Below are 17,009 nucleotides of genomic sequence, written 5' to 3'. Positions count from 1 at the left end.
GAAGAGGCAGTTGGAACCTTGATCCTGGTTTGACTATGTCGATGCCCTGCTCGCCAGACTTTGCAGCTCTTCCCTATACAAGCTGTACTATATCCAGACCTCTGCACCCCGGATCTCTGCTGCACTAGCCTCTGCAAACCTATCATCCTCATCCTTGCTCGGCTCAACTGGATCTTCACACCCAGTGGATTAAATTCAAGATTCTCACCTTAAAATTCCCCAAGGTACCTCTATGACCATCTACCAACTCCCCATCTCGCCACTTCATCCACTCAAGTCAACACTGGCCTATGTATGTGTGAATGCATATCCTTCTCTGTCTGTGCAATGTACAGAACTCAGTTTTGAGGTTTTAGTGACAGAAAGTGCATTTGTCTCCCTCTGATGGTGTTGGACTAAAATCACAGGTGAGAGCTACAAGGAATATTCATTGGCTTGTGGAATTTATTTTGGGGTGAAATTTCATTTTTCCAGTTCTATTTTTCTTATTAACATTCAAGTTTTTGCGTTTTAAAAAAGTTACAGTTAAATGTGCCAGGTTTCAATAATAATAATCCTTGCATTTAATATAGAATCTTATCACATCATTGAGATGTTTCAAAGAGCTTCAAAGAATATATTGTAAAGTGAACTGAGTGTCCCACAAACAGACATGGATTGAGTGACCACATTTTTTGAGCGGATTATTACCCCCAGAAAGCAATCCACCACCATCAACAACAACAACTTGCAATTACATAGCGTCCTCCACGCAGGATAGTGTCTCAGAGTGCTTAATAGTGGCAGGGCCTGACTCTGAGCTGGGGTGGGGTTGAGGGGAGATGGCCGTAAGACGGTCAAAGAGAAGGGTTTTCAGGAGGGACTTGAAAAAGGGGAGAGTGGGGGCAAGTGGAAGGATTCAGGGAGAGTGTTCCAAACCAATCAATTAAAACAGAGGCGGTATTGGAAATGGTATTTCAGATGATGGATAGCAGTGGTCCTGGAGTCGAGGGTGGAGGCAGAGATAGAGTTGGGTGTCATTCACATACTGTAAAGTGGATTGACAGAGTATTTTGTGGGTGAAACAGTGCAATAAATGAATAATAAACTATTATTATAAATTATTAATACCTAGCTGTGCCTGTTGCAACTATGCTTACAACCAGTTTCATTTAATCTGCCTTCTCTCTGGCATTTTTATTTGTCCTTGAGAGGCTTGATCTTCACTTCTTCGTCATTTTTGTCCCTTAAGATTAAGAAAATGTGCTATTGCATTCGTTAGCATCCCTTGCTCACATATTTGCGCACATATCTTTTTGGGAAGCCTCCTGTTGGGAGGACTCAGTGAGAAGACTTAGTGGGAGGACTCCTGTTGAGAAGACTCATTGAGAAGACTTAGTGGGAGGACTCCTGTTGAGAAGACTCATTGAGAAGACTTAGTGGGAGGACTCCTGTTGAGAGGACTCAGTGGGAGGACTCCAGTGGGAGGACTCCTGGTTGGAGTCCATCCATTTGTGATAAGCCTGTTTTGGTCCCCATAGGGAAAAAAAATGCCCACAGGACACTCCTCCATACAAAAAGTCGTTCAGTTCCAAAGGGCTTCACAGGATTTACTGTTAGGGAATAAGTATCTGTCGATGTTGTGGAGAATGAAACATCACAGCAAACCCGAAACCTGCAATGCAACGGTGATCTCCTCCTTCACCACAATGAACCGCTCATTAAGTTGTGAACTTCTGGCGTTCAGAATCGGACGTAACCAAATTCGATCCTAATCTACACATCTCTGGGCCTGGAAGTGAAACAGTCAGTCAGTTAGTGCCGGATCAGTCCTGGCTCTGCCCACAGACAGCAACTCTCCAGGGACCCAGCCCTAAAAATGCAATTTAAAGGAGGCACCACAGCCCTGCAGGCGGCGCTGTGCTGGGCTGAGAGCGCTCCTCCCGCCTGCAGGCGGCGCTGTGCTGGGCTGAGAGCGCTCCTCCCGCCTGCAGGCGGCGCTGTGCTGGGCTGAGAGCGCTCCTCCCGCCTGCAGGCGGCGCTGCGCTGGGCTGAGAGCGCTCCTCCCGCCTGCAGGCGGCGCTGCGCTGGGCTGAGAGCGCTCCTCCCGCCTGCAGGCGGCGCTGCGCTGGGCTGAGAGCGCTCCTCCCGCCTGCAGGCGGCGCTGTGCTGGGCTGAGAGCGCTCCTCCCGCCTGCAGGCGGCGCTGCGCTGGGCTGAGAGCGCTCCTCCCGCCTGCAGGCGGCGCTGCGCTGGGCTGAGAGCGCTCCTCCCGCCTGCAGGCGGCGCTGTGCTGGGCTGAGAGCGCTCCTCCCGCCTGCAGGCGGCGCTGTGCTGGGCTGAGAGCGCTCCTCCCGCCTGCAGGCGGCGCTGTGCTGGGCTGAGAGCGCTCCTCCCGCCTGCAGGCGGCGCTGTGCTGGGCTGAGAGCGCTCCTCCCGCCTGCAGGCGGCGCTGCGCTGGGCTGAGAGCGCTCCTCCCGCCTGCAGGCGGCGCTGTGCTGGGCTGGGAGCGCTCCTCCCGCCTGCAGGCGGCGCTGTGCTGGGCTGAGAGCGCTCCTCCCGCCTGCAGGCGGCGCTCGGCCGCTCTCGGTTTCCGCTCATTCACGGGCTGAGTCGGGGAGTTTGGTTGACGTCGGGCGGCGGGAGATGGAGGAGTATCAGCACAGTACCGACGAGGTGGGTGAGCGAGATGGCGCTGGCGGTGTGGAGGGCGCGAGGAGAGAGGCTCTGACCCTGATGGGATGGGATGGGATGGGCTGTGACCGCAGCAAAGCCAAGTGGGGTGTCAGCCTCTGGGCTCGAGGCCGAGCCCTGTCTGTGTGTGTGTGTGTGTGTGTGTGTCTGTCTGTGTGTGTCTGTCTGTGTGTGTGTGTGTGTCTGTCTGTGTGTGTGTGTCTGTCTGTGTGTGTGTGTGTGTGTCTGTCTGTGTGTGTGTCTGTGTGTGTGTGTCTGTCTGTGTGTGTGTGTCTGTCTGTCTGTGTCTGTGTGTCTGTGTGTGTGTCTGTCTGTCTGTGTGTCTGTGTGTGTGTGTGTCTGTCTGTGTGTGTGTCTGTCTGTGTCTGTGTGTCTGTGTGTGTGTCTGTGTGTCTGTGTGTGTGTGTGTCTGTCTGTGTGTGTGTGTCTGTCTGTGTGTGTGTGTGTGTCTGTCTGTGTGTGTGTGTGTGTCTGTCTGTGTGTGTCTGTGTGTGTGTGTCTGTCTGTGTGTGTGTGTGTGTCTGTCTGTGTGTGTGTGTGTCTGTCTGTGTGTGTGTGTGTCTGTGTGTGTGTCTGTCTGTGTGTGTGTGTCTGTCTGTGTGTGTGTGTGTGTGTGTCTGTCTGTGTGTGTGTGTCTGTGTGTGTGTCTGTCTGTCTGTGTGTGTGTGTGTCTGTCTGTGTGTGTGTCTGTCTGTGTGTGTGTGTGTGTCTGTGTGTGTGTCTGTCTGTGTGTGTGTGTCTGTGTGTCTGTGTGTGTGTTGTCTGTGTGTGTGTGTCTGTCTGTGTGTGTGTCTGTCTGTGTGTGTGTGTCTGTCTGTGTGTCTGTGTGTGTGTGTCTGTGTGTGTGTGTGTGTCTGTGTGTGTGGCGTTGGTTGATACCCCCCTCCCTCTCCTGCCCCGCGGGCATCTCCCGCTACCGGTTGTGGGGGTAACGAGGAGCTCTCTAACTGCTCCCCCCCCCCCCGGTGCATGTAAACACAGTCGGGCTGTGGCGCCCCCTCCCGCGGGCCTGAGGTCAGGTGACATAACTTCTGGGTCACTGCATCGCACAGCTGCTCTCACTGCTGAACCGCGCCCCCGCCCCGCCCCCGCCCCCGCCCCGCGCCCCCGCCCCCGCCCCCGCCCCGCGCCCCCGCCCCGCCCCGCGCCCCGCCCCCGCCCCGCCCCGCGCCCCGCCCCCGCCCCCGCCCGCGCCCCGCCCCGCGGGAGCATTAACGCCCATCTGAATCACAGGGCTCTCTCAAGAACATAACATTCATAACAGAAAGAATGAGATGATTGTCGGGAACGAATGCTAAAATTGTGCATTACAGCGCCCCCCCCCCCCCTCCCACTCCCCCCCACTCCCCCCTCCCCTCACTCCCCCACTCCCACTCCCCCCCACTCCCCTCACTCCCCCACTCCCCCCCACTCTCCCCCACTCCCCCCATAGCGTTGCCCTACTTAGAGCACACGAGTCTGATGTGGACACATTCTAAACTTGAAGAGCGGTACACTTGGCTTCGGGCACTGACGCGCTGGTATCTGGTGCTATGCCTGGCACAGGGTGGCTGGTGTGTGGGTTTTGTCGTCTGATTGCTCGTGATGTTACTCCTGGGCTCTCTCCGCCTCCTCGTCCTTCTTGACCTCTCTGCAGCCTCCGACGTTGTCGACCACTCTTCTTCTCCACCCCCTCTCCTCGCAGCTCCACCTTCAGAGTTCTGGCCTTGCCTGGTTTCACTCCAGCCTTTACCAATGTCTCCACTTTGTAACTGCTTCTCTTCCAGCCCTCACGTCACGTGCGGCTTGGACCTCTCTTTAATATTTACATGCTCCTGCTCGGTGATGTCGTCTGGAGGTATGAGGTTAACTTCCACATGTATGCGGATGGCACCCAGTTCTGTTTCTCTGCTTCCACCCTCAACTCAAGGACCACTGCTGTGCTGGCGAATTGTATGACAGACGTCAAATCCTGATTGAGAACCAATTGTCTCCAAATGAATGTCGTCAAGACCGAGGCCCTCCTGTTTGGCTCCCATCACAGCGCCTTCTCACCTCAGCCGCTGAGAGCTAGTACCAAACCTTGGTGTCTTCTTCAACTCTCAACTGTCTTTTAACCCCCAAATTCCATGACTCATTCTGCCCTCCCCCCAACATTGACCGCCTCCGCTACTACTTCTTCCTCAGGCTGCCAGGAACCTCATCCATGCTTTTGTTATGTCCAAGCATGACTATGCTAACTCCCTGCTCGCCACTCTTCCCAGCTCTTACCACCACAACCTGCAGATTATCCAGAACCCTGCAGCTCGTGTCCTCTCCCACACCATGAACTGATCACCCATATATAGTGAGGGGTTCCCGTATAGAATGTAATGTGGGCAAACATGGAGTCTAATCTGCACTAGCAAAGGCACACATACAAGTGAAATTGAAATTGAGAAGGAACAAAACGAGGAAAAAGAAAACAAAAAATAATAAATAAAAGGGAAGACAGAGGTGGGAGCTTTGGTTAGCATGGTAACCAATACTTGTACATAGAGCAGTTAGAGATCAGGCACAGTCTTGCCATAGTTTCTCTGCAACTTTTGCTGTCCTTCAGGATGGGAGAAGTGTACATATGTGAGGATGCCACTGCCCTTTCATGTTTTTGGGTGGGTTGCAATTGCACTCAGATGGGAAGTGAACATACTTGCTTTAAAGTGAATTTACTTTTAAGACACAAGGAATCATTAATATGGATCTACAGTTTTGTGAAGTTGCCGTGAAACCTGCTGCCGGATGCAGGCCCTCCAAATACTGGAAGAGTCCATTGCCATTTCTAATGTTCAAGTTACAATCGACATTTCAGAAATAATCTGTTTATGTAAGCATTCATTGATTTCATGATGGTAAACATACTGTGACACTTTTAAAAGCTGAGGATGGAGCTGGAAGAGATTGTGATTTATCTGAGTCGTACAGTGAGATTATAGTCTCTTGAATTTACTCCCAATTATCCGTTACCTTTTAAGTGGCCTATTGGAAGTTAATGGACAGGATTTCCTAGATGTTTGCTATTTTAATGCAAGTCGTTGTTATTTTTATGCCCCCACCCCATGTTTTCCTGACCATGGATGTTACTCCTTATGACTAAAACTCATCTCCTCATCATTGGGATTAGTATTTGTGATGTATTCTCCTCCAGTTTATCAAGTGATCAACTTGATGATGATGATCAGCCAAATTGGCAGTCAGTATTTTGAGGCTACATTATGAGAACTTGTTGGGTACAATTTTCTGTCACCATGGTCAGTGCTACACATGGAGAAGTAAATCAGATTCCTCCAGCTTTGTAACCTATTCATATTTTGTGTAGAAAACTGCTTGGTATAAAGAAGAATGTGTTTTAGTCAAATGCATGTTGGTAGATTCAGATATATTTTTGTGTAAGACAAAAGCATTGTGAATGTTCAATCTGTTATTTAATGGGCAATTCAAATGTCAAGGCTTGAAACATTCTCTTACATATGTCTCACCTGGTTCAGCCTAACAGTTGTTAACAAAAGCTGTACAGAGAAGCTGTTTCTTGATGGATGGCCAAATATAATTTATAATTTAAACCCAGTTCCTGATGCTCTTTCTAGGGTGATTGGAAAGATGTGTTACCTTGCTGTTCAGACCAAGCAAAATCTTATGAGTATCAGTTATAGATTGGCTTGTTTCATATGTTACTCAAATTATTCTTTTGTGGTCAACAGGTTAAATGCTTTAACATTTTTGCTGGGGGAATAATTTTGATTTACCAGAATGAGACTACTCAGCAGTGTAGGAAATTGAACCTGTGACCTGCCACTTCGTCATGCTATTCATATTCCTGTATCTCCCTTATTAAGCATTGATAGGTACTCCATGGTTATATTGATTATTTAATTGTAATTTCACATTGTGTTTAATGATGGAGAAACTCCTGGCTCACAGTTCCCAAATGTTTACAACAGCTTAAGTGTTTCAGCGATGGTTACTTTCCCAGCTTCTTATAGTCTCTCTTACATGCTCCGTTCTGTCACTCCACCCATATTTACTCGGCGATGCCGGCACTCTCAATGCAATTGAATCCTGCTATGATTTGTCATAATTGGTCATTACTGCAACTTTATATAATAGAACAATAAGTCACCTAAGCAAGTAAAGTGAAATGCCAATGGTTTTTTTTGTTGTTGTTTTTAAAAAAGGAACAAACTCTTCCCCTGAGCAAAGTGTTAATACTATATAAAGAAGAAGTTGTGAGGTGAATGGCAACTGTTGGTTACAATTTTTGACGACGACAACAACTTGCATTTATATTGCACCCTTCTCGCAGGAAGCATCTCAGTGAAAATGACCTGGGTCAACTGTTTAACTATTCTGAAAATGTACAAATTTGTTGTATTCTGAATTTGTTCTTGTACTTCATCCTGAAATCTTTCATAGGCCCCTCAACATTAATAATTTGAATGCTATTTCTTATTTACTTTATAGGTTGCAACCTTCAGTGTGGATGAAACCAGCAATGTTGTCAAAGAGGTATGTAAAGGAAAGGAATGCTTTATAAATGTGTAAATGTTTAGATGACTGTTGTAATTGATAAAAAAAAACCTGTTTAAATACCATAGAAGTGCAGCATGTTAGACACTGATTGTGTAAGCAGCAGGGTTGTCTTGATTCATTTGTGCAGATATTAACACTAATTGTAGTACAAAGTGCTCTTTATTTCTTTGTCGTATTTCTTTCTTCTCATCTTGAAATGTAATCATCTTTGACAAGAAAATAGCAGATGCCTGTCTCTAAATTTAGTTTAAGCGATCTAGTTTGATTCATAATTGCACTAAAAAAATTAGCAGAATGCTATATCACTAATGAGCTTACTTTATTAACCCTACATGTAAAATGTTACTTCTTTATATTTCTTTCAGTGCATTGAGAACATAATAGGTGGTGGGATTGATTATAATCACAGTAAGATCAATCAGTGGACTGCTACCATCGTTGAACAATCCCTGATGCATTTGGTCAAAATGGGAAAACCATTTAAATATATTGGTAAGTACTTATTTAGTAATGATGAAATGAACAAGACTATTCTAGGAATGGGCACTGAGGTGCTGCTTGCATCTTAACTCTTTTAAAATTATTTAGATTGATTTGTAATTGCAAGAGAATGGATATTGTAATCTCTTGCCAAATGTTATTTTTGGATTTGAGAATTTTTAACACAAAATTCTGAAATCCCCAAATAACATTTGGCAAGGGATTACTGTTACCCTAGCTAAAATCTCCACATGGAGAATAATGTAGGATGTTATGCATCTATATGTCTCAGTTTCACACTATACTGTGAATTTATCAGCTGAGCTATAGAAACATGAGGGGGCTGACGCTATGGTCTGGCTCATTTCCCACACTATTAGACCAGATAGTGTTGGATGGAAATCATACTGATGGTATTCAATGAATATATTCTTTACTACTGTCTGCAAAATATGTACAAGCAGCTTTGGTATTTTTATTGTTCAACATTGAGAGATATAAGTAGCTATCTAGTTTGATAGACATTGGGGGTAGTTTTTATGATCTTTGATGTTGTGTTGGTACAGGATCATCTTTATCATTTTATTTTCACTTTCAAGTCAATATTAACTTTAGAGAAGCTTGACTATGGAAAGAAAGATCTTTCAGTTTTCCAAAGTCAAAATAAAATTGTACAAATGGTTTGTAAGCTTTCCAAATGTACAGTGAGTACCTGGCAGCTCCAAATGTACAGGTTGAGATATCAACCCAGCTGTTAGTACAATCTAAGCATGTTGGCTTTCTTTAGATTGTGTTTGTTTTCCCCAAACTGTTCCTTGTAACATTTTACCAATTTACACCTTAATGTATTGGTAATTTTAGTGACCTGTGCAGTAATGCAGAAGAGTGGAGCCGGCCTCCATACAGCCAGCTCCTGTTATTGGGACAGCAGCACTGATGGTAAGTCTCTCCATTGCATTTATTTCTCTGTCTCATTTATTTGTTAAAGAAGAAGGGTTAAATTATATTTTTCAATGATAAAAGTCAGTCTGGTCCCGTTGGTGGCATTCTTGCCTCTGGCACAGAAGATTTGGGTTCTATCACCACACTAGAGCTTGAGCTCAGAATCCAGGCTGACCGATCAGTGTGGTTCTTTGGAAAAACTGCAAGATTTGAAACGCAGCCATTCAGATGAGATATTTAAACCAAGGTCCCTGCCTGCCTGCTCTGGATGTTAAAGCAGAAGGTTCTTTGGTCCATTTCACCTCATTCTGTCAGAATACCAATTCTGTCATATTCCTTTTTTTTCCTGTGCAGCTGAGGAAGAGGAATGCTAGCCTGCTAGACAGGCTCTCAGTATAGCTGTAGTGGTATATCGGCAATTCTGCAAAAATATTGCCCCTTTATTGGAGCGGCACTTATTGTGTTCTATTGCTTCAGGTCAACCATGAGTTGTATTGCATTACCTCGGCATTCTGTTCGACCCTGAGCTGTCCTTTCTTCCTCATATCCGCGCCACAACTGGCACCGCCTTCCATCACCTCCGAAACATCGCCAGACTACGGCACTACCTCATCCCTCACGCTGCTGAAACTCTGGTCCACGCCTTTATCACCTCAAGGCTGGACTATGGGAACTCTCTCTTCGCCGGCCTTCCCCTCCACAAGCTGCAGGTCATTCAGAACTCTGCAGCTCGTGTACTGTCCCGCACCAGGCTTCGCGACCACATCACTCCCACCCTCGCTTGCCTCCACTGGCTCCCCATCCCCCAGAGGATCGAATTCAAGATCTTCATCCTCACCTACAAGGCCATTCACGGCCTTACACCCTCCTACCTCTCTGCCTGTACCCTCCGTTCCTCTGGCTCCGGTCTGCTCACATCCCCCGCCCTAACCGCCCTACCATCAGTGGTCGGGCCTTCAGCCTCTCAGCCCCGAGGCTCTGGAACTCTATCCCCCAGTGCCTTCGCCGCCTCCTCCCTTTCCTCCTTCAAAGCCGGTCTCAAGACCTTTCTCTTTGACCGTGCCTTCAGCTCCCCTCTCGACTCTCTACCCCCTCCTCACTCCCTCCCTTCCTTCCCCTCACCCTGACCATTTCCCCCCTGCTCAGGTCCCAACCCAATTGTCCAGCGCCCGACGTGAAAGGCGCTCTATAAATAAAATCTTGTTGTTGTTGTTCTTATTAATTTAATTCCCACCCTATTTTTATCCAGTCTCAATTTCATCATCAATCAGAAAAATGTGCAACTCCCATTTATAAGTAGTCATATCCCCCAAGGGATAGAGTTTAAAATTCTTGTGTTTGGAAATTCCCCAATAGTTTCAAACATATTCATTCATCTTTTAGACTAATCTTAAAACTTCTCCATTTGGTTTCCTTATAGGTTGATGGTTTATCCAGTTTAGTGCAGGTTCATTTATAGAGCAGTTGTATTGTGAACCTGTCCTGTACTTTACTGAAAGCACAGTACACCTGGCTTCTGACACTCCCTAGCTGGTTTCCCACTCAAAAAATGCCGGTCTTACAGGTTGTCAGATCACGTCTGACATTACTTGCAGCACGCTATGTGCCTAAATTTTAATTTGTAAAAATAGCAATTCATTAAATGCCACAACATTAATTGTGCTTAATTACTATTTTGTTTAGTAAAAATGCTGCTGTTGCCATGTAAGTTGAGTAGAGAAACCCCTAATTTCATTGCAACAACATTCAGTCTGTAGAGGAATTAATGTAGTAGTTGTGCATCATAATTATAGTCATTGAAATTAGAGCACAGAGGAAGCCATTAGACACACCGAGCCTATGCTGGTGCTGCTTCTCCACTGAAGCTAATTTTTCTAATTCCAATTCCCTGCTTACTCCCCATAACCAGTTTCATTGTTCCTCATCAAATGGATATTCAATTTTAAATGTTATGCTCTTAGCAGTCAATAACTGCTTGTGGCAAACCATTCATGTTCTTTGCATCTAAACATTTCTCCCCTTCTGATCACAATCCTGACCTTTTTTTCCTGGTGACCTCTTAGTATTTTTAACATGTAGTAATTTTAATAATTAGCTGATAACAACAACGTGCATTTTTTTATATATTGCTGATATTTTTGAAACCTGTCACTCAAATGCTTAGGGTGATACTATGATGTTGTAATGTATAACTACAAGGCAACATCAAACAAATGTAATGATGATATCTAAATCCTTTCCTTTGTTGCTTTTGCAGGAAGCTGTACTGTGAGATGGGAAAACAAGTCCATGTACTGCGTTGTTAGTGTGTTTGCAGTCGCCATTCTGTAGCACCAAGGGAATCGTATATGCACAGCCATTCCAAAGCACCAACTACTCTTATTTAAACAAAGTTTTAAAAAATATATTTAAGTGATTTAGGGTTAGCATGCATTGTTTGTGAATAAAGCACATTTGGATACATTTGGGCATGAGATTCAAAAGCTATAATCAGGCAATATCTTGCTTATCTAACATTTCAGTATAATTTGCTTATTCATGTCCATGGACAATTCTGGGTTCTAATCTCCTTTCCATTTCCCTTGCACTTACAATTGAGGACACCTGATAACTATTGCTCCTTGCATGTTGCTAGCCAGAGGTGATACACAGGGTTGTAAACCACAAATACAACTAATTTCTTAATTTAAGTCACTTTTTCACCTTGAAGATTTGCTTAAATAAATTGCAATATTCTATGGATTGCACTACAGCAGATAATTCAAGCAAAGAACTATTTGAAGGACTAACTTCTGATATTGCTTTTCAATAAACTATCAAATTCTCAATTTACACTTGCACTCTTATTACATTAAAATAATTGTCTAACATCATAATTCCACTAAAGATTAAACCCAAAAAGAAAACTTAGTCAACACGAGTCCATTTTTAAGTTATCTGTTGCTAAACATTACAGTTTCGTAAGATGAGCAAATACATTGTTGTTAGGTACGCTTGATACTTGTGCCAAACCCTTTATATTCAGTTCAATACTGTATTTAACAAAGATATTGATTCAAAATTCTGAATGGTTTGCATATCATGGTTTCAAAACTAAATTGATTGTCAGGATTGAAAAAATATTCTATTACTGTAAAATTCAGTGACCGAGTTGAACCTTAAAATGCATCTTCATGACCTATAAAGCCATAGTGCGATTGATGTACCATTGTAACTGCTCTTTTAACACCATGTGTAACATCACTTACTTTCATACTTTTTTTCTTCTAATGTGGCAGTTGGTCATGGGAGTTTTACTATTACAGTAGCCAGGATACAGTTTCTTTTGGAAATGACTCAGCTGTTGAATTTTGATGTGGGGTATTCTCTAAACTCTTTAGAGCTGCTCTGTGTTGCTTCTTATAAAAAGGTTAATGTTGCCTTTTAAGGTACTTGCTAAGTACTCTACACAATATGCTTTAGGCAAGCAACTAACTTTTGTTGCTGAAGCTTTTAGGAAATGTGCTGCTGTAAGCAGTCAATTAACAAATGCAGGCAAAACACGTTTCAGGAATAGAGTATAAAGTAGATTAAAGGTCTTTGTTTTATTAAATGAAAGATTATAAGTAGCAGTAATTAGACACAATATACACATTTCTGATAATAAACAAATAATGACTGAATGTGGGTGGAAAGCCAGTGTATCTAATTTTATTATGAAACATTGAATCGTGAACTTCTTGGCACTTTGAAGAACCCAAAACAAGCTTCTCTATGCCAGATCTACAGGATTGCTAAATTATGTTAAATATTATATTAAGAAATGTGATTGATTGTGAATAGTTTGATTAAATGTGGTTGAGGAAGACAGGAATTTGAATTCAAAATAAGAGGATTTTGCTGCAACTAATTATGTAAATGTTTATTTGAATGGTATCAAAGAAAATATGCACTCTTGAAAGTCTGAGTAGTGGAAAATGATGTTCGGTTTCTGTAAGCCTCTTTGTTAGATGTCTGTGCATCAGACTCTGGCAAAGAATCATGTCTGGACAAAAGAAAAAACGTAAAACATTAAATGGAGAATTAATTAATTAGTTGTTTGTTTATTTTTTTAAAAATACTAATCTAAAATGTGATGGCTATGGCTACAAAAGAATGTAGGAAGTTGGTCGCAGTAATGGAATATAGCCTCTCAAGGTGCATTATTTGGAAACCATTCTAGGATGGATCTCTTTGCTGCTTTGAGTCGGAAACAGAAAGATCTTTGTTAATTGTAAAATATTAAAACAATACAATGCAATACAAAATTACATTTGTATAGCGCCTTTCTTGTCAGGAGGATGTCCCAAGGGACTGGATTTGATTTTGCACTTGGATTTGAAATGAATTAGACATTCATGTCAAATTTATTTCAATCCCAAGTGCAGAATGTTTAAAAACAAATTTCAGTTTGTAAGGCTTATTTTATGAAGAATGGCAAATTGTGGATTTTATATTCTGTTCAATGAAGACTAGGTTTTCTTAGAGTCTATAGATAATTTATATTAAGTCATTATGCTTCTCTTAACACTGTTGATATAAATCTTGATTAATAGTTTTCTTGAGCGCAGGTATTGGTTTAGCACTATTTTCGCTACTTTATTTGAGATTATAATTAACATAGTTCTTCTGGCATCTCTGACCTGATGACATTTTTTAATTCCAGTACTTTTCCTGAGCTAATAGGATTTCTGTGGCCTTCAAGACTTTTGAGTACAGCTACTGTTTATGCAGCTACTCTTGAAACCACTGTAGCATTTTTGTCAGGCCTCTGAATAGTGGATGTATTAATAATATGTTAATACTATACCGGGGAATAGGTTTAAATATGTTACCTAATCTTAGGGCTCATTGTATTCTTTGCAATTTTGATTAGTCACCTTACTCCCAGCTAAGTGTTATTCTGTATACAAGTTAGTTCTATTTGTGTTGTTTGTTTAACACAATAAGAATTAAATGTGATTGATTTGTTGCTGTCAGTAGTGCTTTTGGCAATTTGAAAGGAATATATACAGTATATTTTTTGTATGGTCTTTTGGGTGACAGCTTGGTATGAATATCTTACAGAGTTTGAAATGAGGCTTGAAAGATGTTTTTCTTTCATTCCTTGTTGAGGTTTAGAAGCATCGCACCATGCATGTTTGGGCAAGGTGCAGCTAACCTCTATCAATGACACTCTTCAACTAACCAGTACAAGACCTGTCAACCTCTCTCCATTTTTCCTCTACAATCGCATCCTCCACATGTGGAGAGACTAACTGGAGGCCAGATACCTCCTTCAGAGTAGGGAAGGGATTGGACCTTTCATCCATGGAGCTGCAATAGTGGTACAACAACATTCTACATTACTCACCAACAAGCAAAGCTGTAAATCATTAACAGTTTGCATTCATGAAATTTGATAGTATGAATTGATGAGGACTTTCTATTTGTGAACAAAATGCTCTTAAAATAAATAATTACTTGTACAGTTCTTGTGTCATTAATCAACTGCAAAAACCTTGTCTAGTATTTCATAGTTTCCTTCAACTTTTGGAACATTTAAAAGTGACAATACAAATTAGAAGTAACATAAGGCAAGCAAAGCATCTATTTAACATTATAATCACCACCCAATGCACTACATACAGTATATTATTAACTTTAGGTAACCTATCCAGTATATTTAACTAAAATCATCCTTTTATATAGCAAAGTATTGTTTGTTTTCCAATTGAAGGAAAATTGAAACATCCCACACCCTGCTAGCAATAGTTAGTAGCAGTGAGAATAAACATTATGATGGTAATAAAAGAGAAAGACTCCAATAGCAATAGCAAAACACAGAATTATAAATCTAAATACAGTAACATAAACTGACGGCATCTTCAAGGGTGTAAGTTCCAGCATGTGATACCTGGAATTTTGACATCTATAAAGTGTTGGTTCTCATGAGCAAGGTATTGAAACCTATAACAAAGAATGGAATGTATAATTAAAAACAATGGGTTTATGTAAGGAAAATCATGTTTTTTGATATAATCTTTGAAGAAATAACTGAGAAATACAGTGCATGTGGACTCCCCCCCCCCCCCCCCCCCCCCCGTCTTGCTCGCCCTACCATTGGCGGGCGGGCCTTCTGCCACTCTGTCCTCACCCTCTGGAACTCCATCCTGCAATCCCTCTGCCTCGCCCCCTCCCCTCCCATCTCAAGACCCTCCTCTTTAACCGTGCTTTCAATTTCTCTGATTTCCCACCCTGCCCTCCACCCTCTCAGACCCTGACCAGCTTGGGTCCGTATCTGTCCAGCGCCTTGGGACATCTTCCCCACGTGAAAGACGCTTTACAAGTGTAATTTTCTTGTTGTTCCATCAAGCCTTTGTTAAGGTGCCACATGCAAGACTAGTAGCTATAAACGGAATAGGGAGTCATGGGAGAGGTAGCAGAATTGATTGAGAATTGGCTAGAAAATGGAAAATAAAGGCCAGCTTCCCAGACTAGCAAGAAGTAGGTGCTTCATGGGGATCCGGATTAGGACCACTGCTGTTTACCAAGTAGATAAATGATTTGGACTTGGATATAAGAGGTTTGGTGTTGAAATTTACCAGTGGTAAATAATGAAGAGCATTGCAAGATACAGGAAAATAAAAAACACGATTGCAGAATGGGCAGGAAATGGCAGATGGAAGTTTAATATAAAGTGATTCACTTTGGGAGGAAGAATAAAGAAGTCGACTGTACCCTGGGTAGTAAGACGCTAAGGGGTAGAGGAGCAAAGGGATTTATGGATTCCTAATCACAAGACTTCAAAATACAGCATAGGTCAAGAAGGCCATAATGAATGTAAGAATGCCTTTCTAACCACAGAAATAGAGTAAGGATTGATGTTGCATTGTATATAAAACCTTGATTAGACCACATTTGGAATATTGTGTACAGTATTAGTCCCTACATGACAGAAATGATTGTAGTAATGAGTACAGCATAAATTTACTAGAATGTTACCAGGGATGAGTGGATGATAACAATCCCTACATTTGGTCTGGCACCTTTCACGTTGGAAGGATGCCCCAAAGTGTTTCACAGGATATATTGTAAAATGCAGTAATTGTGTGTTTTGTGGGCATACGGGGCAACCAATTTGCACAAACAATGTCCCATAAACAGTCCTGAAGTGAATGACCAATTTAAATTTGATAGATTGTTGGCCAGGACACCGTGAGAAACTACCTTCTCTTTGAATAATGCCGCAGGATTGTTAATGGCCATCTGATCAGGCAGGAGGGGTCTCGGTTTAACATCTCATCCGAATGAGGGCATAATAAAATTATGAAAGGATTCGATAAGATGAACATTACAGCTTCCTCACAGTAACCTTTCAGCTAGGACATTGGTCATGACTCTGTACACGCCAACTGTGTTAATTGACATATTGGAAAATACCTTCCAACCAATTCCTCAAATGAGTATTCTAGATAAACCCAAAGCAAAGTTCCCAAACCTTCAGGTTTTTTAACCAAGACCTAAAGATCTTACCTTCCTCTTTTGTGGCTTACTGTCTGCGAGTGCCTGCAGTGTCAGTCTGGCTAAATTAAGCCATGTGGGTTTCAAACCTCTCATTGAAACTTAAGACTCAAAATCAGCACATATGGAGTACTCCATTGTAGGAGGTGCATCGTTCAGCTGAGATCCCATCTGTTTTACAGCTGTACGCCAAAGATCCCATTGAAACGACAAGTTTCTTCTGATGTTCTGGCTGACAATCCTCCAGTTAAAATTGGTCATTTACTCCATTGCTATGTACAAATTGACTGCCGCATTTGTCTAAAATATACACAGTCACTGCATTTAATAGTCACCGCTGTAAAACTCTTTGAGATGTTTTGATGTTATAAGTGCTATATCAACTACAAGGATTATTACTCCTATTACTATACCGAGATACTAATCCTCTGGCATTCTTGTGCAATAATCAACATCTTGTTTACAGTAGGAGCTCTAAATAAGGCTTTGAGAGGTGTAGATACAAACAACTCAACCCCCTGTCGTATTTTTNGTAGGAAAACATTGAATGTATGATTTTTCCTTAACAATCAACCATTGGGGATAATATCTATTGTTTTCCTGTTATTGAGGTTTCTTCAGAATGACCTGACCGCCTTCAGGGAAGGAATGGAACCAGCAATTCAATGGAAACAATCAACGGAATAGGAGTGCCGTAACCGATTAACACGCCATCTATCTGACCCTCTCCTCTACCATCACCTTTCCAACATACCAAAGATCCTTGATCCTTGAATGAACATGAAGCACATGGTCCACTCCCACTTCCCCCACACCCCCCACACACACCAAAAAGGACATCAGCACACA

General features: G+C 42.8%; 1 protein-coding gene across 3 annotated transcripts; it reads left to right on the top strand.

Moving 5' to 3' along the window:
* The first annotated feature begins 2,549 nt into the window (after window positions 1-2,549).
* On the top strand, window positions 2,550-17,004 carry dynlt3 (dynein light chain Tctex-type 3). 3 transcript variants are annotated; one of them, XM_042333942.1, is made up of 5 exons: window positions 2,550-2,654; window positions 7,149-7,193; window positions 7,583-7,709; window positions 8,559-8,636; window positions 16,772-17,004. In XM_042333942.1, the coding sequence occupies exons 1-5, from the start codon at window positions 2,625-2,627 to the stop codon at window positions 16,789-16,791; spliced, it is 300 nt and encodes a 99-aa protein (XP_042189876.1). In that variant the 5' UTR covers window positions 2,550-2,624; the 3' UTR covers window positions 16,792-17,004. The 3 variants fall into 3 exon arrangements, with proteins under 3 accessions (XP_042189876.1, XP_007899589.1, XP_007899582.1); XM_007901398.2 differs by having other exon boundaries at window positions 16,782-17,003; XM_007901391.2 differs by lacking the exon at window positions 16,772-17,004 and adding an exon at window positions 10,897-12,709 and having other exon boundaries at window positions 2,553-2,654.
* Window positions 17,005-17,009: the final 5 nt, after the last annotated feature.

This window comes from Callorhinchus milii, unplaced genomic scaffold (assembly GCF_018977255.1).
Source record: "Callorhinchus milii isolate IMCB2004 unplaced genomic scaffold, IMCB_Cmil_1.0 Scaffold4, whole genome shotgun sequence".
Taxonomy (NCBI): Eukaryota; Metazoa; Chordata; class Chondrichthyes; order Chimaeriformes; family Callorhinchidae; genus Callorhinchus; species Callorhinchus milii.
Note: the sequence above shows the minus strand (reverse complement) of the source record. Positions and strands in the feature narration are given on the sequence as shown.